The sequence below is a fragment of the Parambassis ranga genome, chromosome 22 (assembly GCF_900634625.1).
Source record: "Parambassis ranga chromosome 22, fParRan2.1, whole genome shotgun sequence".
In the NCBI taxonomy this organism is placed as follows: Eukaryota; Metazoa; Chordata; class Actinopteri; family Ambassidae; genus Parambassis; species Parambassis ranga.
Window position 1 is genome coordinate 6,840,393 of NC_041042.1, and position 22,036 is coordinate 6,862,428.

Sequence of the window (22,036 nt, forward strand, 5' to 3'; positions counted from 1 at the left end):
TCTCTGCAAACTTGACTAAATACTAAAGCCTCAGAGGAAAATCTCTGTTGGAGCCAGGACCAGAACCATCCATGCCACCAGTGAAAAAGATCTCTAAATGTTTACCTTGTCTGAATAGCTCTCAGAGAATGTCCCAAGTACACAGGAGATGTTCCTCAGCCTGTGTCTGTGTATACCAGTTTAAATCACCTGTGGTGTGTAGTCCAGAATTCACAAATAAAGCATCCACAGCAGGTAACATGAGTGTAACCATCTACAGCATCACATAAATTACGCATTAAATGTTGCAGCGTCAGGGCTGTGAGGTCTCATCAGTGAGCTCTGTGAAGACTGCAGAGCAGAGAGGAAGACAGAGAAGGGGAGGAGATTTAAATGGTCAGCTCGAGAAAAAGGTGGTGTGGAGCAATTAGTGTGTCTTTCTGCGGAGTGGAGCTCGGAGCAGGACTGAAACTGTAATCTGCAACTTTTTCATGCTTTGGACACGGATTCGGACAGAATACTGCGTTTTTACTTGCTGCTCTGACTTTTTGAAACTGCTGTCACTCTTTGTTTTTTTACTCTTTTATGAGTGTGTAAATATTTTAAAACTCTTTGATTTTTGATAGCATTCTTTTATTGCATCACCACCTCCTCTTTGTCTCCGGGCCCTTATTCATTAGTAAGCACAATCTGCTTCATCAGGTTACAACGCGGCAGCGGAGCTACGTGACTCTCAGCACTACTAAACCGGGACCAGATGACTTGGAGCGGCTGCATCTTTTTCCTCTGCTGACCATAGTTCGGGGACTTTTCTTTGGATTTGTTAGGGTTTTTTTTTGTGCATCCATCATCACCTCAGAGCGCGCAGACGTCACGACATGAAAGTCGGTTTTGTCATCGAGACTGTGGTGGCGCTTTATCTCCTGTTCGCACCTGCACAGGTAAGACTGGAACAGTTAGTGGAACTTTGGGAAATGAATGGATGTTCCACTGTTTTATGTAGGTCAGCACAGCAACAACGAACTAATCACAAGCAGAATATTTATAGAACATTGGACCGCTCATAGAGTTCAGCATTAGGGGTAATCAGAGGCCTGAGTTATGCAGAAACCCTTTGTCCTTTGACACTTCCATACAGCTTTGAATGGGCGCAATCATGCACAGTTCATTCATAAGATGAAACGTGACAAACTGCATCCCTCTCCCTGCGGACCACATGATGCAAAGTGACTCATTGTTATATCTGGCAAAGCTGACTAAGCTTACAGCCACACCATAGTTTAAGGGCTGGTTTCACAGACGTGGATTATTGTATGATGAGACCTTTCTTTTCTATTTTGGGTTTCCATCAAGGAAACACTCTTCCATGTTAGTGAGACGTTCTCTAAATAGAGAATCTTCAATAAACATTTCAATGGTGATGTCTGTTTTCCATCTTTGCTGTAGAGAAGCAGATCCTGCTGAGTCTAGCAGTCTGAGTGTGTAAAACCAAATAATTTTTTTACCTGAACCTGCAGCTTTAAGCTACAGTTGAATCTATATTTTATAGATTATTGCATGTATGAAGAGCTGTAATGATGGAGATGAATGTAATGTGTGTAGAAATCAACTGAAACTTAATTTCAGGCCAGTCATATCACTGTCAGGCGACAGTGGATCAGTACAAAGCCGGTCTGTTCTCTGTTGCTTGGCATTGCCTTCAGTCTCTTAATGAAAATCCGCCAGAACAGGGTAAAGTTGTAACTGGAGTGAGGACTCATTTAAAGGCCTGTGTTGTGCCAGAAACACTTGTAAGAGGATGTGTGATTGAACAGCGGGAGTTGTGCCACCTAATGCTCCAGTTCTTGAACCTTTTCAGTCTCTGATTTCCTCCTGAGGTGGCGGTGGGGCTGGCAGTTACCTCTGATGGCTCTCATGTTTAATGCAAAACCAGGCCATTCTCTTGTCTATTCACTGCCAATGTCACACTTCATACACTGCTGCAGACTGTTCCATCACCCAGGCCACAGACCACATATAGAAGTATTGCAGCGCTGTCTCAGTCTGCTTCTCAGTGTCGGGAAAAGCTCCTTCTCCCACCAGATTCTCAAACCAGAGGCTTTGCAGCTGTTGCTAAGTTGAGAGTGAGTGGGAGAGGCATGGGATCACCACATTTCCTCTAATCCTCATAATCAGCTCATGGCCTGCTTAGTCAAAACAGGAGTGACAAAATCCAGGGCCCTCAACATGTAGCAGGTTAAATGCCCCCTGTTGCCCTGAGGACTGATGGCTAATATAAACAGCACAGTTCTGAGATTTAACATCCAATCTGTCACATCACATGCAGTCTGTGAAGATCTGATGTCTGCGTCCAGCTTTAACCCCACAGCTGCCAACTTCACATTGAAATATCATCTACTTCACTGCAAACAAATCAAACTAAATACATTACATAATCATCAGCATACAAACCAGCTGCTCTTTAATGTTTGCGGCCTCGCCTAAGTGGAAAACATGAATTTCTTATGGATTCTCTCCCCATACAAAAAGATTGCTTTAATTGATAAGGATCATTTTTCATGACTGGAGCTGGAGCAGCCTTGTGACTCATGCAATCACTTACGGCTGCAATGAAACATGGACAAGAGAGGGTGGGGTTATTGTCAAGTGAGTCTGCTGTACTACACAGGAGTTACAGTGTGTGTGTGTGTGTGTGTGTGTGTAGACACTGTGATGAAGCCTGTTGCATTGTTTGTACATTGTCAGTGAAGATTAGTGTAAGATACACATGGTTAAGGAGACATGGTGAAAGAGAGAAGTATATGGATGACACTGTTACACAACAAAGGGCTTAGCTTCACCCTCCTCTCACCACAGGGTCACACATTGTGCTATAATATTTGATTTAATGCTAGTTTTCTTGTTGTTAATATGAATCATCATGTATTTTTTTACAAAATTAATTTAATTCCCAGTAATAAAGTAGAAATACATAGAATAGAATATAGATCCCACAGTGTGTTGTGAAAGCATTAAAGGGGCGAATGAGTGATGGCTGAAATTCCCTTTGGTTGGTTGTTGGATGATCTTCTAATGCTAAAGCACTGTCTGCTGATGGTTTGAAAGGAAGACTCTTATTAGATAATTATTTCAGTGTTTGTCATACATCAGTTTCATAGCTGATGTGTAATCCTGGATGATAACTGTTATTCCCAGTCACAAGTGAACTCTATTGTTATGTGCAGTGAGTCATCCTCTTGAAATTGTTCTGGTCAGATTGAGTCTTGACTGAGGGTGGAAACACCTGGCTTTCCCCTCTGAACAATGGTGTCCTTTTGGTCACCCTGTTACCAAATATTTTTCACACATTCCCTGACACTGTCCAGTCCACTATTCACTACATTGGCTACTACAACTTGCCGACTCAGTGAGCTTTGCCAAAATCTACAGTACCTGTTGCCTCCTGCCTGTTTGACAACAGTGCATCAAAAGCCCTGCAGCGCTCTCTGTACAAACGGTTATTATTTATTGTCATGGTGATTGAATGGGTGTGTAAAAGTGCAGGTGAAATCTTGCATCAACAGAACCAAACCTGATTAAGATTAGTCTGTGATTTTTGGACAGCCCAATGTAGCTCCGCCTTGTCCTTGGATAAATCCAGATGTGGATAAAAACTGCTTGCCTAACTTATTTGACTCTGGCAGACACTTAGACTCACCACTTCACCACTAAGACATGTTCCTGACATCTCTGAGCAAAAAAAACAGAAATCTCAGCTCCTGCTCTTGTAACTAAGAGGACATGACGTTCTGCAGGTGTTTCCTTTACATCATCACCGGCAGCAAAACAACACTTGAAACTGACCATCTGTAATATACAGCGGCCTGTGTGTGTGTGTTCATATTTATGCCATTCATGTTGCTTTTTAGCCATCTAGACTGAACCCTTCTCTGTCTCTGCCTGAGTCATACATATGCAGAACTTTCTAGCTCAGATGTCTGCATGTCAGCCCATGTAGTTGCAGTGACCTGCTGACTGATGGGGTCTTATTTGCCTTGTTGTGGTATTTCTCTCCAGTTGTAATGTCCTGGCCCAGGGGAGAGCCGCAATCGCAATCAGGAAATATGGATTTTTCCTTCCTCCTGCAGAGGAGGATGAGGAGCACGGTGCTCGGGGCAGCCGTCTACTCAGCGAGCTTTAATCTCCCATCTGGATGTAATTTACTGTGGTTTACAGAGCAACGTTTACTGTAATAGAGACCACAATTACCACCGGTCAGTCTTATCTCAAGAACTGTGTCGTGTGTGTGTGTGTATGTTTGCGGACAGGGTGCACAGTTTACACAGTGGTCGTCTGTGTTTGTGTGTGTATCTTTGGGGAGACATTTGTGCATGCATTAATGGACTTACACTGAGGAAATAGTGTTTATCTAAATCAAAATTCATTTGGACCTTTACCTCTCCCGTCACTTGATCCTATTTTGCCGTATGTTTCAAAACAGGAGCCTTTAAAAACTACTACATTTGAGATTTTTGGCTTCACATACCTGACATTTTGCAATATATGTACGTGCCTACTAATTTCTTTTTCAATAACTATTCTGATTTGACTATGACTTCATTAAATAGCTGTGGCCTCACACAGCAGCAGGATCAATAGGTGTCTCAAGAAAGTGACTGAGTGCAGCTGGCAGCAGTACAATATTCAGTGCAGACATGAAAGTGGTACCTATCCTTCTCTTAGCAAGCAAAACCTTATGTGTGCTACACTGCATTGTTTATTGGAAACAAACTGTACTTATTATATGATGTGTTCATTTACATAGCTCCCCATCTGAGCCAGCAGTGGCTCAGTGGTAGAGCAGGGTTGTCCAATAACCGGAAGGTCGGCGGTTCGACCCCAGCTCCTCCCTAGTCATTGTTGTGTGTCCTTGGGCAAGGCACTTTACCCGCATTGCCTGTATGAATGTGTATGAATGAATCGGCAGTGGTCGGAGAGGCCGTAGGCGCACCTTGGCAGCCACGTCTCCGTCAGTCTCCCCCTGGGGAGCTGTGGCTACCACTGGTAGCTTACCACTGCCACTGTGTGAATGTGGTGTGAAAGAATAATGCATCTCAATGTAAGCGCTTTGAGTGCCTGCCCAACAGAGCAGAAAAGCGCAATATAAGACCAATGCATTATTATTATTATAAGTCTGTCAGTTTTCCAGTGTGTGGAGTAACTTTTAAAGGCCAGTTTACTTGAGTAACTGTTGTGGCACATTCACCACATGCTCTGATGAAGGTTGTTGGTGTTTTGGCAGCAGCCTGTGATCACAAGCCCTGACCTGACCACCCCTGAGACCCAGCTGGATGCTGTCACTCCCTGTAATGGCACTGCTGTCATTGTAGGTTCACCTGCCTCCAGTATACAAAACAGAACCTGGCTTTCTTTTGTAGTGGTGGAGAATAGATACAGAGACCTTCAGACCCCATGAGAGGCCTAAGAATTAATGTGGTGGTCATGGTGCTGATGATGTGGAATCTGGTTTGCCATGAAGATCAGTGAAACTCTGTTTCTCACTCATCGAGCTGTCTCTGTGTTTGTGTTCCCTTGTTCTGCTTTAGTGCTTTCTCTCCTGTGTGGTCTCATGAGTCAAGCTTTAGTCCAACCAAAGCCAGTACACACTCCACTCTGCTTTCCTTGTGCATCTTCAGATTTACCAAACTCATGAGTTCATGAGTGGATTCAGTTTCAGACAGAGATTACTAAACCAAAAGCCTGCATCTCATGCGTGTACTGTTTATCCACACTGTCACAATCTCACAGACAATAATATTTGCTACAGTCTAGAGAAATAAGGAGGGGATTCCCCAAAACTCAGCCAGTCCTCTTACCTCATCATCTTACTCTCAAAATTAAACCAAATACTAATATTTCTTTTTACTTTATAGGTGATGTGTGTAAACCATAGTTTTTTTTTCTCAGGATGTTCAAAGTATTTGTACATTCTGAATAGTAAATTATATGTTTTTTTTACATTGACAGCATTCATGCTGATACATTTGTGATGGTAATTAAAATCAGCTGAGCTCTGATTAAGATTTCTGCATGGAGGACTTTAAGACACTTGTTAAACTATAGCTGTATCACAGTAGTACTGTTGACTTTACCAAATGATTGATAAGCAGAAGTTTCTGGTTTTAACATGCAGTAACACAGGCCTTCTTTCAGCTCTTGCTGAATCAGCACTGACACTGCCCCAAATATTGCAGAATGCTGTTGCTAAATGTGCCAGCTGGTGACTGTAGGATGATGTTAGCTTTGTGCTCAAATTATAGTGGTGAAAACACAAACATGTTTGAGTGCTTGGCTCTATTTTGAACAGTATAAATTAACCCATGTCAATGATGTACAGCCCGAACCTCCTACCAGAGAGGTAGGAAATAACTGTCTGTAAATGAACAAGCTTTATGATATTCCACTGCATGAAACTCGGGTTATTGTTCGATATTTGAAGCCTTTACACTGTGTTGAAATTAAAGTGTTATATTATAATTTATGGGATTACTTTAGAAAGCTTTCATTTCAAGTTTCTGGGAAACAAAACATGCCTCATCCTTACTGTCATTGTTTTGCAATCCTTTGGAGAAGACAAACCAAGACGACTCACTGTACTTCTGCCTTATTTTACAGTTCAGCCACTCGGGCAAAGATGTCCTATATAATTATACAAAAAGAATTTCTCCATTTAAAAAAACAAAAATTAGTGTAATATGCTGGCTGTTATCCAGATGTTTGTGGCAAACAGCCAGAGTACCTGCTGTTGAATTACCTGTTACCACCTTCCCTGCTTGACCCTTAGAGTTGAAATATCTACTGACCATTATGCTGGGTCCCCCATCATGTTTTATGTTTCGCTCCCTACGCATGCTGCCCTTCCTCTGACAGATGGAATAAGCAGGGAGGTTAAAGATGACGCAGTTCTGCTGTGTGGGACTGAAGAGTAATGATGCTTGGGGCCTCTGTGGCCTGACGGCAGGAACCCAGGGACACGACAGGTCCTCTGATCTGACCCAGAGGACAGCACAGACTGTTAGCCAGCAGAGACTGTAGAGCGGAAAGGAGAGTTTCATTTTCATAACTGCTGCAGACATTTTAATCTATACTCACTGCCTACAGCTATAACTGCATTTCAAACCAATCTGATCAGAGGCAGCAGAGAGGTGTGCTGTGCTGCAGTGTCTCCAAGATCCGTATGTCAAGAGCTGAAAACAATTCTGTGTATTATGCAATGAGACAAGCTACACTAGAGATAACTCTCATCAAGTATCAAATAAAATGCCAAGCGCCAGGTACAGTAAAAATCAAAGAAGTATTGTTATTCCTCTCCCAATTCTATGTCAGGTTTGAAATGATTGCTTTTATTAAAACTTGACTGTTCATTATGTCTGATTGCTCAGACAAGACAAAGGGATAACGACCTGCATCACTGGCTTGCTGCAGGTCATCCCAACACACCAGTCATCCATCATCAGTGAATATCAACAAATATCTACGGAACATGATAGACAGACATCTTTGATATCGGCAAACCAGAGGTTTGGTTAACATTTTTAGTTAATTTTGGTATGCCAACATGCCTCCCCTGCTGAATTTGTGGCTCTTAGGTCTATTAATGATTTCTTTTTCTTTTTGAACAAAGAGTTCATGAATCTGGAGTCTGGTTGGATCCAGTTTGTTTGTGTAGCCTTTAATCACAGTTAGTCTCAAAGGTTTTAACACCCACATTATGAAAACAATAAATGAAAATGACATGTGGTAATGTGAGACCCGCTCAGTAATACTCCCTGATGAAAGTCATCAGGGGATCAACAGAGAAATATTGAGGACTGCTCAGAAAGTGATGCTGCTCCTGGGATTTATTAGTCAAGTTTATGCACATACATTGATGTAAAATGCCCCCCCCTCCCATAGCCAACTCACCTCCAGTCACCATTAATCACAAAGCTAATACAGTAAGTGCACAACGAGGGGGGAATGACTACGCGAGGATCCACATGAAGATTTCTATAATCTGGCAGCTTTAATTGGGCAGCTCACTCCTCTACTCCAGCCACAGGAGGTGCCAAAGATGTTTCCTCATCATGTCACGGCTTAACCCATGACCAAGGTCAAAAACTACTCCCCACCTCAACACAGTCTGAACGGCAGCAGAGGCTTGAGCCAAAAAGCCCTTGTGATGTGAAACACCCTCAGACGAGAAAAGAGGGAGCAGATCTTATGCCAATTAACACTAGAAAAGGATTTATTTTATCTGTCTGGCATTGCTATAGAGGATAAGAAAAAAAAACATAATCAATGCCCCAGAGAGTGGAAGTGACTTTTAACAATAACTTAAACTGAACTGTGACTTTCCCATGCTGTGCCTAAAGAGTATTCTGCAAGTGGAGCTTATATCCTGCTGTGTTTTTGTGCAGCTGACACAGTTCAATGAACGCCACTCTATAGAACAACTCTGCTGTCAGAGGAACAGCTGTGCATTTTGGCCAGATGACCAACCACTTTGAAAAACAGAGGTCTCCCCAACAGCTCCTCTAACTCAGGGAGGACTGAACTGAAGTGTTTGCCTGAAGGCTCTTGTGTATCTCTTTGTCACACAGTTATGGAGCAGAGGTGACAGATGAGGGCCAAATACAGACCTGCCTGACACTTATCTGAGTAACAGTTTTACAGGAACCCGTGATATGTTGGAGTGTGAATGCATCACCATCATCATCAAATCGGGACATTCCACTTAAATAACATTGTTTGGAGGAAGAAAAAAAAAACGGCTGAGTGCAGCAGTGTGCTGACAGATGCTATCCTCATCCTCAAACTAATTTTGGTTCATAACAGGAAGAGGATGCATTTCAGCAATGGACAGATGGTGTAAAAAGCAACAGTCTTTACTTGAAAACGTCCTTGTCTTGTCAGTTTTCTGTTATCATATCATAACTTTTGTAGCAACAGGCCTGATCGCTCTAGCAGTGTGTACACTTCAAATGTGATCAGGTAGGCGTCACAAAAAAATTTGAAATCCAACACCAGAGTTGAGATTGCGGAAGCAGGTCGTCTGCCGCCTGTCCTGCGCTTCTGCCAGAGGGTATTTTATCAAACATAGATTCCTCTTCCTGAGATGGAGTCAACCAGAGGTTTTGTGTTTTCCCAGGCGAATGAGAAATTCACTCTTGTTTATCATGGGATGATGGGAAAAAATCAAGACAGAGGGGGAAACCATCAATGGGAAAATAAATAGAGAGAGATGAATCTTTCTTACACCACAGGAAACAGGTTTTGAACCTAAACAGTTGGGCACATGAGGAAACATGGGAGATATGAGACAGGATTGCTGCTTGTCTAAAAAGACTGTATGATTCTCCACTTAAAGTCACAGTACTTCCAGCTTTTACCACTAGAGGTCAAAAACTGTGTGAAAGTGTAACAGAACTTTGGGTGAGTTGAAAACAGTTGTCACAGTAAAATCAAGGACTGAATAATGATGACACTTTTTTCTGTTTTCCAGAGTCTTCCTTTGACAAGCATTAACAGTACAATGGAAGGTAAGAATTTTTTCTGCTCCATGTTGTAATTATTACTTTTTAACAGGAGAAACTTCAAACAGTCACTCCAGCAGTTGTGTTAAACAGTTTTTTTTGTGCTCGAGTCTGGAAATTGCCGGTCCTGACAAAATATCTTTTCAGAGACGTGCACTCCTTCATGCCCTGTTGAAAAAAATAAATGACTAAGCTCTTGCATTCAAGTGAGTAAAATTGATCTGAATTTAGGGACTAGCAGGGCATGTCTGGACTAGAAAGGATTACACAACTGCTGACCTTCCCCATATTCTCCTCATCCTCCACATTTCTATGAATCATTGCTGCTGAAAGGAAAATAAATTAATTACTGACAAGAGGATAAGGATGAGTAACAGAACCGATAAGCAGAGCTGAAAGAGCAGTAAAAGGCCTGTAGACTGTCCATTTACAACATTACAGTTCATGGCCTCATCTCCCTGCCGTAGATGCTTCCCCGGCCGTCTCCTCCCAGCCTGTCTGCTTTTATAAACAGCTGTTGTAGTGTCGGGCTCCATTTGGTGACCCCTTGGGGTCACTGCAGTCCCAGAGGTGCCTGCGGGGCAACTCAGCTCCAGCTCCAGCAGGGTTCTGTTCATGGACATGTTTCCAATGTTTGTTTTCTCTTCCTCCTGTGTTTGGCCATAGTCGTCCCTGTTCTTCCCCCACAGTCCCCCCACAGCAACTGGGACACTTTCACACATGTACTCCCACAGGAAAGCATGCTGTACATTATACAAACATTTTTTTACGTAAAAATGAGAACAGGATACGCACTAGCATGTCACATCTGGCTCTATGTTTCTGTGTGTTAGCCACTGTTCAATCACTGAGGTAAGTGCTGAAAGCACAGTTTATATCATATGTAAAGCCTGATTAAGATTCATAAACATTTTTAAACCCAACGTAATTGTTTAGTGAACTGTGACAGTAGTATACATAATACATGTGTCCTTATACTGCTCAGCAATAAAGCCTGAAAACATATCCCTCATTAGAAACATGCAGATCCACACTCAGCCTCCATCTCTCATTCACAGTGCTGCTGTTTCAAGAAGTGTGGGGTCGCAGCTTCTGCCGAACCATCGAGAAGCTGGTGGAAGTGGTGCAGGAATATCCGTCAGAGGTGGAGCACATCTACAGCCCGTCCTGCGTACCACTGGTGAGGTGTGCTGGCTGTTGTGGGGACGAGAACTTGGAATGCCATCCCACTCGCACCACTAATGTCACCATGCAGGTAACGCATTTATTATAACCATGTTTCTGTACATATGCAGTATAGATGCTTCCCAGGATCATATTTAACTAATTCTGTCCTTCAGCTGTTGAAAATCAGGCCGTCAGAGCCAGGACAACAATATGTTGAGATGACATTTGTGGAGCATCAGACATGTGAATGTAGGTAAGAAAACAAGTTATAATTTATGACACACAACATGATAAGTATACAAATACAAACCCTGTCTGCTAGAAATTCTCTCTGCCAAAACATTACTGACACAAACTTTAATTAACTTTTATTCCTGCAATTTCCCTTAAAACACATTAAAACAAATTCATATAAATTCATATAAAACAAATGGCATATAAATGTCATTTCTAGGAGACTGGGTTGGCAAATACTAACAAGGACTGAATGTTGTTTATAACTTATTAAACTCTTTCTCCACAGAATCAGGAAACCTGTTGTGAAGGTTGAAAGGTAAGAACAGGTCTCTATAATATCAGTGTTGTTAAAATAGTACAAGTTTACAATAAAATGAGGCTTGTTTGTGTCTTTTGTGCAGGAAAAGATTAAGAGGAAGAGGAAGGAAGAGGAAAGAGAGACAAAAAGCAAAAGAATGTGACAGGTAATGGCACCATTGTAGGACAAAGACTTCACAGACCTGCCAACTATCCATCTGATATGCATTATTCTTTCTTTTGCGCCACAGGTGCCAGATTCCTCGCAGGTAACTGCAGTGGCCACCTAACCCCCTGTTGCAGTGTGGCTCACTATTTATTTGCAGCCCAGTGACAGCAAGAGTCTCCCTCACTGATCTACCAATACTGCAACCTGAGGCTCAAACAGCTGGGTTAAGTTTTCTGACATGCGCTCTCCTGTTGATGGGCAGAGTTCAACAGGAAGTGTCTTTTGATTGATGGAAAGACTGCTGTTACACACCTGACACAATGGACATCCCTGGGAGCCAGTGCAATGTAGAACCAAACAGACTGATGTCTTCTTTTTATACCAGATATTACTGTATCACTTATTGTAATTTGTTGATTTCTTTGGTATTTAAAGGTGGTTACACTTGTTACAAATCTATATTTATTGATACAGCTGAGTATAGTTGGACCAGCAACCTTTAAACAGTTTGTCATACTGTTCGAAACATTATAAAAGAATGCCACGACTCGTGTTGACTGAATGTACAGCTGCTTTGTACATGCAATAATAAAATGTCTCCCTCTAGTGTTTGTGGAAACAAATGTTCAAAATTATATAGTGAAGTATGATTTTCTAGGTCTGATTTACAAATAAATGCAGACATAGGACAGTGTGGTCAGTCACAATCAGTCTTCCTATTATTTATGACAGCACCAATCCTCCCTGCTCCTTGTGACAAGACACAAGTTTTAAGTGTCAGTTCTGATATAAATAAAAAGCATTTATGTGGAAAAAAAATCAACTGAAGATATGTCCAAAAAGGATTGTTTTTACTGACATATATCAAAATATACATTTTAAATTAAAACCAGAACATGTGCAGTTAGCTACAGAGCTGATGCTGTAAGCAAAACAGGAACAGGCAGGTTAACATTAAAGTAATCAACAACCAAATAGTCCACATCTGATACTGATGTTTGCTTAAAGGGTAAATTGCAAATATCTTTAAGTGTGATCAGTTATAACAGCCTGAAAAGCATCTGTGTGCAGTGAAATGGCACAAACCTGTTCGTACCCTGGTGACACAAGACTCCCACAGTCCCACACCACAGGTGTTTCCCTTTGTCTGTTTTTGGAAACACAGCAGTATGGAAGGGATCAGTTGAAGGTAGTGGAATATGATGTCCTTGGTGTGTGTTTGTTTTTTTTATTGTACATGTACCACACAAAGAAGATTTTGTTGTAAAGGAAACAGTTTGAGTGGATTAGTTTTTATTTCAATATTTATTTTGTAATAAAACGTTTAAGGAAATGTTATGTAACTGTCTGATTTATTTTACTAACTAGGCACCACAGGCAGACTTGGAAAAGTCAAAGGGAGCCTGCAATCGCAACACAGGTTGATCACAAAGTTTGTTTATTTATTTAATTTATTTATTTATTATAGATCTAGTTAATTTATATTCAGATGATGATTTCGTAAAATAGTTTCAAAGAAATATACTTGAAGGATCATTTTCTGCCAATGAAGGTTTTGTTCCTGTGAGACAGAACTGAGGGTCAGTTCACCGGAAGTAGTTGCTCAGACGTAGCTAACGTTAGCTCGACCACAGTCGAGCAGCTACAACTGTTTGCATTTGGATGACACTGTAAACCGTTTTCAAACAAACGACGGATTGTCAAGGTTTGTAAATGTGATATTTTTATTTCGTAGCTTATCAATAGTCTTGTAACGACATGTTTAGCATCACCTGATCAGCTAGCATCACCTAGCTAACTGACCTAACAACGCAGCCACGGGAGGAGCAGTAAACATTCACGCCGTCAGTACTGACAGCAGACAGCATGTTATTTTGCAGTCTACATTATGTTGTCGCAGCACTCTAGTTGTCTTATCGGTTTAAAGCTAACCCGTGTATGGTAAGTCAATTTTCTTTCAGAATTGCATGTGTAAACAACGCTAGCTGTAGCCTTGTAATGAGTTATAAATGATGGGCCGTTCAAACTGCTTGAGCTACAAGCTATGGCAGTAGTTGTTTGCACTGACTTATTTTTTTCGTATAGTCCTTTGAGCAATAAAGTCTTTGGATCAAAGCATGTTTTACAATAAGTCTGTAAGCGGAGTAGCAGGCTGTGGCTGTGGGACAGGCCCTTATTGCCCAGCTCCATCAGTAATAGAAGTACGGTTAACCATGATATAAACTACAGGAGCTGTCGTTTGAAACCACACCAATGTATTTTTCAGGACTTGACGATTTGTATTAAGGTGCCCAAAAATCGCCATAAATTACAGGTCTGTCCTTAAAGCACTGTTTAGACAGCACCCAAACATTTAAAGGATCAGCTCTATTAAGTAATATTGAATATTTTAAGAAGGTGATTGTATTTATTGCAGGGCTGTTAGCAGAATGAAAACCAATCAAGGTAATGGCAGTCCTCTACTGACCCATCTGTGCCAAGTTTCTGTTTTATAATTCATGTAAGCACAGATCAAATAGTAAGCCATTCCCTGAAATCCTGAACCCAGTGACGTGAAGTAGCAGGGCTCTAGACTAACTTTTTGCACTGGTTGCACCGGTGCGCCTAACCTTTTTTTCTTGGGTGCACCGGCACAAAAGTTAGGTGCACCGCATCACACATCACACATCACACAGCAGTTTGTTTTTTAAATGCTGTCCATATATGTTATGGATCAGGCCTTAACTTGACACCTATCCTAACGCAGAAGTTCTTTTCATCTTCTCTCATCATCTGCAGCTACATCTACTGTTTACCTGACGGCCTCGCAGGGCTGTAGCCAAAGTTTTAGAAATACTGAGGTCCAAAAATTGATCTCTAGGAAATATGAACGGGCTTAATAATAACATATCATCCTAAACTGACTTTGGACCTTGTTTAATGAACACAGGTAAATAAAAATAAACAAATACATGTACCGATAGTACTCATTCAAATTATGGACAAACTATCCAACAAGTCTGCCTGTCAGAAATCCATGATGAAGATTCAAAGTTACAGCACTCTTCATTTCCCTGTTTGCTTTCTCTCTGTATTTTCTGGCTGTCGCTCCTCACTTATCTATCTGGCAATGGGAATTAAAAATTATTTAAATTATATACACCTTTATTTATTTAATAGCTGTGATTGAGATTCACGTTTCTAATGCAGCTACAGTACTTCTTCTCTCATCTTCCTCACCTCTCTTCCTCTCTGCCTCTGTCTCCTCTCTTTCTAAAGCTGAGCTCCAGCTGACAGACTCTTCATTCTGTCTGTTACAGTTTAGCTGTATGCAGACATCATACTGACAGACAATGCTCCACTATAGCAGGATAATAACAATACTTTTTAAATGGGCGTTCGTCATGTAACCATGTTCTATAACTCCTTAAAACCAGCTGACTGCTGTCATTCAGAGTGACTCAGCCTTCATGGATGAACCTCACAGGTCAGATAACACTGTCCTCAGACCTGTTGTTCAGTCTGTTATGATGCTACGAGCACGTCACGCCCCCTCCCTGAACATTACCGGCTCGTTATCATCACTCATTCAGGTCAACAGCAAATTATCAAAACCCGCATAGTAGCAACAAATCCTGCTCCTCCGCTGCATGTTCACTTAAACTGCGGTTTCTGCAGCGAAACGTCTTTAATACCTGTCTGTCTGTGTGCGCGCTGCGCGCTACAGTCAGAGGGCCGTATGAGTTCTGCACACATGTTTTAAAAGGTCCGGGCCGAAACGGACTTTGTTCTCGTCACCTTGGGAACACAAACAGATCTCTCTGTTCTCGTGCTGCATGGAACAAGCTTTATCACACAGCATCCGCTCTGCGCAGCATATGTCCGCGTTCTTCTTCTGAATTTTCGGTCTCTGCTGACCGCAGCAGACACGTTTTCAAAGATACACACACGGAGGTCCCTCCCTTCACCGTCTCTGATTGGTTCAGACCACGATATGAGCCCAATGTGTGTCTGTTGTTGGAGACTTTTGAGAGTCGCGGAGAATGTATCTCCCTCTTACAGCTGGTCGTACTGGTGCGACCTCTGATATTTTTTGGTTGCACCTTTGAGAAATTAGGTCGCATGTGCGCCCAAAATGGTCGCACTCTAGAGCCCTGAGTAGTGACTTGATATGGTGGAATTGTTTGGAATGTTCTTGTCATGGTGTCAAAAATGTCAAAATCAATATGCGTAAAAGTGATTACAGGTTACTCCTTTGTATAATATTTCAATTTGACTGTTGTAGTGTAAAGTGTTTAACGCTCTCATATGGTATTAAGACTGTTTTAAGACAATTTTCCTGACAAAATGTGTTGATGGTATTTAACTATGTTTTTCCAGACGAGACCAACATGAGCAGTTTCAGGAGAACAGACGGGCACAGGACCCAACCGTTCACCAGGGCACCTCTCATTGGAATGTCCAAGTTAGACCTGGAGAGAGATTCAGGCTTCTCAGGTTTGAATTAATTACCCTCTTAAACTGATAAACATTTGAGTTTTGTATTTGTCCGGCGAATGTCTGATTTTATTGGTAAATTGGCCAGTAGAGCATGTGTCTTGACCTGGATGGATGGACACGCATGCAATTAGGATTTATGTGAGAAGGAGTAATGATTAGCAATTCTTAAATAAGGTCAACCCGAATCAAATGTGGAGATCTAGGTCACATTTTTTTCACCTCTTCTGTCCACATTGGCCTTTATTTACTCTACAAAAGCTGACCTGGATTTGGTTTAGCCCTTCTCATTACGTTGATGGTATCCTTTCCAGAAGTTCGAGAGATGTTTATCTACATCTGTCACTGTTTTCATGGTAATAATGTTCTGCCCCTCTACACAAAGGTAAAGCTGTTTCCTTTTAAGCATAATGAGACCCATATGTTTGTCTTCTCATTCTCAGATGCCAGCTCTGAGTACCTGACCACAGTTGAACTGACTGACACTGAGGATGCAGGAAGGAATGGGTCACTACTCAGCCAGGAACCAGCTAGTCCGCAGGTAGCTGTGATGGGAGGCTCGTATGGTGGATTATCTCCAATGATCATAATGAACAACTTTGTCTTAAAACAGGTAAAATACTGATTTTCTCTAGGTAATAACGACAAATTTAACTATATTTTTTCTCCTTTAACTTGTGGTTTTGACTCACTAAATAAACAATGTAGTAACCCTAAATGTTTTGCATTTTTCATCTGCCCGTGTTTGTCTATTGGTACTAGATGGCTTTTTATTTAAATTTCTGATTTTATTTATTATTATTATTATTATTTTTGTGTGGCACGATGTCTACTTGAGTGATATTATAAGCATTTAACATATTGTTCTTGCAAATAACTAGTTATGTCACACAATATGCACGAACGCAGTACAATATTTGCCAAACAGAGATTCCTCTGTAATTCTTAGTGCTTCATATGTCCATGTTGTCCAACTTCATATTCCAGATTGTATTCAAACCTGTACCTTTGGATTTTATAATCTGCTATTTTCAAACAAGAGTATGAAATTGTGTAGTAGGTTTAAAGCCAGCTTTTAAGGGCCCTTAAAAAGCTCAGTGCATACCTTGCTTTTCTCAGGCTGTGAGCTGTGAGGGTAATGCATCCAATACGCCATTTATAAGTGAACATTGTAGTTTATGGTTTAAGGGAATACTTTGGTTTGATTTTTATTTCACTTAAAATATAGATGATAGCTTGATAGCATGATATCCATTATATAAAAATTATATCTTTTCTCCAGCCACCCTCTGTGGCTCCTGCAGAAAAGCAGTGGGGTTTTCCTTCACGCTTAGAAGTGATGCCCCAATCGCAGGTGGTTCTTCTTCAGCCCATGGTATCAAATGGCAGCAGCAGCAGCAGCAGCTCTTCTAAGACCTGCTCAGAAAATATGCGACAATCAAAAAGCTATGTGCCCATTTTGAAGTCTTATCCCCGAATTGCCCCACACCCTGTGGACACACCCACTGCAAGGCTGGGATCCTCAAGGCTGAAGGGAAATTCCATGTCAGCATATGACCAGAGACAAAGGAGGCATCACCGCAGCCATAAGCCCTACAGCCCCCGCCAGGTGCCAGCTCTGCAGACGACAGCCCAACCCACCTCCATGTTTGAAACTGCAACCACCCAAGCACAGGCAGTTGAGAGTCAGGAGCAGCTCAGCGACAACTCTCTCTCCTCACTAATAGGAACCAGCTTGCTGCCCTCCGTCACAGATGACTTAAGGACTGTAACAGACAGTGATACGATGCAGGCTGACAAATGCCAGGATGCCATCTCAGTGCACAGTAACAAACTGAAACGTTTCAGCAACACCTACAATGTTCTCAACAAGTCCGGCTTGCTGGGGATTACCATGCGCACAAAGCAGCTGATCAAGGAGAATAGGCGCACACAGGGCGAGCTGCAGCAGCTTCAGGAGCAAACGGCTCTGCTGCTCGAGGCTCTGAGTAGCGGAGACCCACAGCTCTGGACTAAACTCCAGCTCTCCCTGCAGGACACAGAAAAGGAACAGTGGGGTGCTAAAGCTCAGAGTGTTCTGGCATAGTAAGTGTCTCTGGACATGACTGGGAGTTCTGAATCATGCAGGTCACATTTATCTAAAATACAACCCTGATCATAGGTTTTCACACTTCCACCATCTGTGGAACATTGGAACCAATATTCCTCTACAGGAGGATCAAGAACCCAGAAGCATTCAGAGCTGCTGGTCTGATATGAAGCTGAAGCACAGCCACTATTATGAGTGGGTGTTTGGAAGCATGCTTATATATCAAACCCTTGCCTATAACAAATTTTCCTGCCTCTGCTGTTTCAAGGTAGCAAGTATGACTTGCAATAGGGCTATGGCTTCTATATGTCAGATTACATTAACGCATGCCTTACAACACTTACAGGGACGTAGGGGGTTTAGTTCCTTATACAGGCCATTAATGTTACTGTCAAGAAAATAGCAGCAGACTTTGTATTTTTTAGATTTAGTAGAAGGCCTGATACAAACATGGCCATTGTGCATCTTTGAACAACAGGTCATGTCAGTTTTTTCTGTATCCTTTATTTTTGAATTATAAATGAAACCGAATGAGCAGAGGCCTCTTTTGTTGGGACAGCTTGTGTTCTGGATATCATTGAGAGTTCAGAAGGCTGGCTAAAAGCATACCTTTTTTAAAATATATATTTTATTTTATTATTTAGTATTTATTTATCATAATGTTTCAGACCAAGACTAAAGCTATGTGCAGTTATTTGTAAGGATTTGTCAGTAAAGTCAGCATCTACTTTGGATGCCTGTGGGGACTACATAGGAATTAGTGACAGCTTAAACTGTAGCAAGTGAAGCTCTGTAGCCGTATAAATATGTGTTGCCTTGGGATATGTTGCTGCCACCTACTGTAGTTGATAGGATTAATATGATGTGGAATTATTTGAATTGTTAAGACATGAAATGACAGCTAAGTGCTTTTGTTTAGTTTACGGACATGTGCACTTTAATCACAAAATAACTGACTTGTTTCTTTAAGTGAGTGTCATGATAATGTGAATATAAGTGTTTATATAGATGCCTGTGCCTTTTTGTACTTCATATTAATGCTTGAGCAGCTTATATTTCTTTATATCTTCATGAGCTTCAAGTGGAAGAAAGTTGAATGTAACAGTTTGTTGGTCTCCAAAGAATATTGTAATTTGAAACTGTAAAGCAAACCACTGCTTTGACTAGATAATGCACTAAGTTTGTTACTACAATACAATAATTTAGAGGTAACTAACTGTCAATTATCAATCAGAAAGATTTGCAGAAAGTTTGAAGCAAATTTATCTTAAGATATTTTTCCTGTTATTGTGAAGTCTGTTTTCCGTAACTTTTCTTCACTCGCTGAAACTCTTTAAGACCATGTCGTCTTGCACTTTTCAATCTCAGAATGTGTCATTATTAAACATAAAAAGAAACCACTTTGTGTGATTTGAAATATTTTATTGGTTTACCTTGTATAGACAAAATATCTCTAAAATGTGTATTTTTCGAAATCAATAACCTCTTCAACATTGATGTCCAGTATGTCAGCTGTAGCTGCAGCACAACAGTAAAAAGAACGGTGAACTGTTAGCAGTGTACCCCATCTTTGGGGTCATTTATAAGCATGTAAGACTATGGCACATTGTGAATAATACCCTGGATAATAATATATTTCACATTTCCCCTACCCATTCTTATAAAGGAGCGTATGTATACACCATCCTCAAACTGTTGAGTAGAAAACATCAGGCTCAGTGTGTAACAGCTTACTGTTTCAACTGGCAGGGTTAGCTGTAGGCATACTGTAGTTTCCTTGTCCGATAGCCCTTAAAGTAAATTATTAAGGTTCCTGAATTTCCCCTTGTAGCATCCTGTAAGGAAGTGTGGAAGAGCAATGCACTTATATGATAATCTCAGAGCACCACATCGCACAGACTGTCTAATAATACCATATTGCTAAGCTGTGAACGCATGCAAAGCTGTCTATATTTTAATGCAAGTATGTTAAACTGCCAACTGATTTCCAAATCAACCAAATTATTATATAATATTGCCTTTTAGAAAGCTACACTTACACTATTCACTGGCGCATATGGCTCCTGTCCCTAAAAGGAATGTTCTTACAGCTAGTTATTTCTGGTACTAAAACATCCATTAAGTATTTTAAAATCAGTTACCACACGGGATCCTTACAAAGCATTTCCTACTATGCGTGCCACTTATGTGACCTATAGGAGCTATGGTTATAATATGTGGATGTCACTCAGTCTTGTTTTTGTGCGTCTTCAGAGCACGTCTCCGCTGTTTGAACAGGCAGAATAAGGCCAAGTATCCAGCGGGTTCCAAAAACATCCTTTAGGTTGGCTCTCCAGGGGTTGTGATTTTCCACAAGCTGCCCTCTCTGCATCTGACACCAGGTCTGCCCACGGGCCACCAGCAGCACCTGCTGGCAACAGAAACCAGCACAGACCAGGCCGATGCCCAGCCACACGTACAGCATCAGCACCAGGAACAGCTGCAAACCTGAAATTGTCCCTGTGAAGAGATGGAAAACAATGAGTGCTTAAGCAAGTCAGGTCAAAACTTCATTTTAGGTGAATAACTCACCCATGAAGAAGTAAGCCGTGGAGAGAGGGAGAAGAGTCAGAAAGGTCAGCGGGTTCTCAAAGGAGATGGAATACTCCACTGTTAGAAAAGCCACACCAAGAACCAAAGAGTACAGACATGTGCATGACGTGTAGATGCAGAACATGATGAAGTAGCGCATGTTTTTGTTGCCAATGCAGTTCCCAGTGAAAAAACAGTGGTGATCCCTCTTGAGAATGACTTTCTTGCACAGTTTGCAGAAGTGACGACCATTTAGGAGGTAGTGTGCGTCCACTTTGTCCGAGCAGTGCGGCGAGCACACTGGGACCGCAGTCTCATTGGCACTTTCAGCAGGATATTTAATAGTCATTATGTAATTCCCCAAAGCGTTGAACATCAAGAACAGGAAAACAACCATGTGAAGAGTTGTGGATCCTCTCAGTGACATATCTGGGTTTGGGAAGATTGTTGGGATGAAAAAGCCAAAGTGCAAAATGAAGGTAGCTGCTGTGGCCATGAAGAAGTACGCAGGTGCTACAGCGTTGAGCAGCCTCAGTTTTAACATTCGGGTGAACATATCTGTGTGGAAGTGAAGAATACATTTACTCAGATATACAGTTTGAATGTATGATGATAAAATGATACAAAAATCAAATACACATTTTAAAATAATTGAAAATACATTATACCCTAAGCTATTTAACAAATGCTTGAAGTGCAAATCATTTCTTTGTCATAAGTAGATTAGAGGCAAAGCCCTTAGAGGCTGGTTCAGGTTACATGGAACATCTTGCAGGAACTTTAATAAAGAAAATGTCAGTCCCCATGCTGAGAAAAACTCATCTCTGAGCAGAGGAAGGTCTGGGGACTCTCAGGGGCCATTGAGAATACCCAGAATATCTCATCCTTCTCTGTGTGAGCTCCTGACCTACAACACAACAGATGTGCTCATCGCAGAATGCCAAACCACAAACAGGACAGACGTGCCTTCCGCAGGCTAAACCTAAAACTGGCCGCTACATGCCGCAGAAAGCATTCACGATACTACCGCAATTCTCGTCTCCTCTTGTGTGTTGTAGAGATTGTATCGGTGCAGATGATGGCGTCAATCATTTTATTTCCATTATTTTATCTCCATGGAGACGCGTGCCTACCTGCAGATGTGAGAGCGCGGAGGAGCTGTCCTTTCAGCACCACGGAGCCTGGACTCCGAGCTCGGAAACCTTTTTCTAACGCAGACAAAAAAGGTGTTTTTGAGCCACATTGACGTCTTTTCCATCACTGGGGTGTCTGCTGCTCTCTTTGTTTGCCGCCTCCTGCTGGTCCGGATGCGTCAGCTTTCCTCCTCTTTTATTTTTTATTTATTTGTTGTTTTTACCTGCCTTGGTAGACTGGTTCTATTTAGACTGAATCTATAACGAGGCATTTTATTTTGAAAGCTCATGTGCAAATTATTGTACAGGTAGTTGTGCGGCAACTATTAATCTGACATACAGTAAAAACATTTAGGCTACATAT

General features: G+C 41.5%; 3 protein-coding genes across 3 annotated transcripts; 2 read left to right on the top strand and 1 right to left on the bottom strand.

Annotated features, from left to right (window-relative positions):
* Window positions 1-430: 430 nt before the first annotated feature.
* pgfb (placental growth factor b) lies at window positions 431-12,736 on the top strand. The gene is made up of 7 exons (XM_028396473.1): window positions 431-920; window positions 9,503-9,539; window positions 10,592-10,788; window positions 10,874-10,953; window positions 11,224-11,253; window positions 11,339-11,401; window positions 11,486-12,736. Exons 1-7 carry the CDS (start codon window positions 858-860, stop codon window positions 11,505-11,507), a joined length of 492 nt encoding a protein of 163 aa, XP_028252274.1. The 5' UTR covers window positions 431-857; the 3' UTR covers window positions 11,508-12,736.
* Window positions 12,737-12,987: 251 nt separating this feature from the next.
* cipca (CLOCK-interacting pacemaker a) lies at window positions 12,988-19,338 on the top strand. Its single transcript, XM_028396517.1, has 4 exons — window positions 12,988-13,108; window positions 15,763-15,879; window positions 16,323-16,492; window positions 17,162-19,338. Exons 2-4 carry the CDS (start codon window positions 15,774-15,776, stop codon window positions 17,963-17,965), a joined length of 1,080 nt encoding a protein of 359 aa, XP_028252318.1. The 5' UTR covers window positions 12,988-13,108; window positions 15,763-15,773; the 3' UTR covers window positions 17,966-19,338.
* An 857-nt stretch (window positions 19,339-20,195) lies between these two features.
* Window positions 20,196-21,805, bottom strand: zdhhc22 (zDHHC palmitoyltransferase 22). The gene is made up of 3 exons (XM_028396172.1): window positions 21,673-21,805; window positions 20,540-21,097; window positions 20,196-20,467 (listed from the first exon to the last, which is right to left on the bottom strand). The coding sequence occupies exons 2-3, from the start codon at window positions 21,093-21,095 to the stop codon at window positions 20,196-20,198; spliced, it is 828 nt and encodes a 275-aa protein (XP_028251973.1). The 5' UTR covers window positions 21,096-21,097; window positions 21,673-21,805.
* Between the last annotated feature and the right edge of the window lie 231 nt (window positions 21,806-22,036).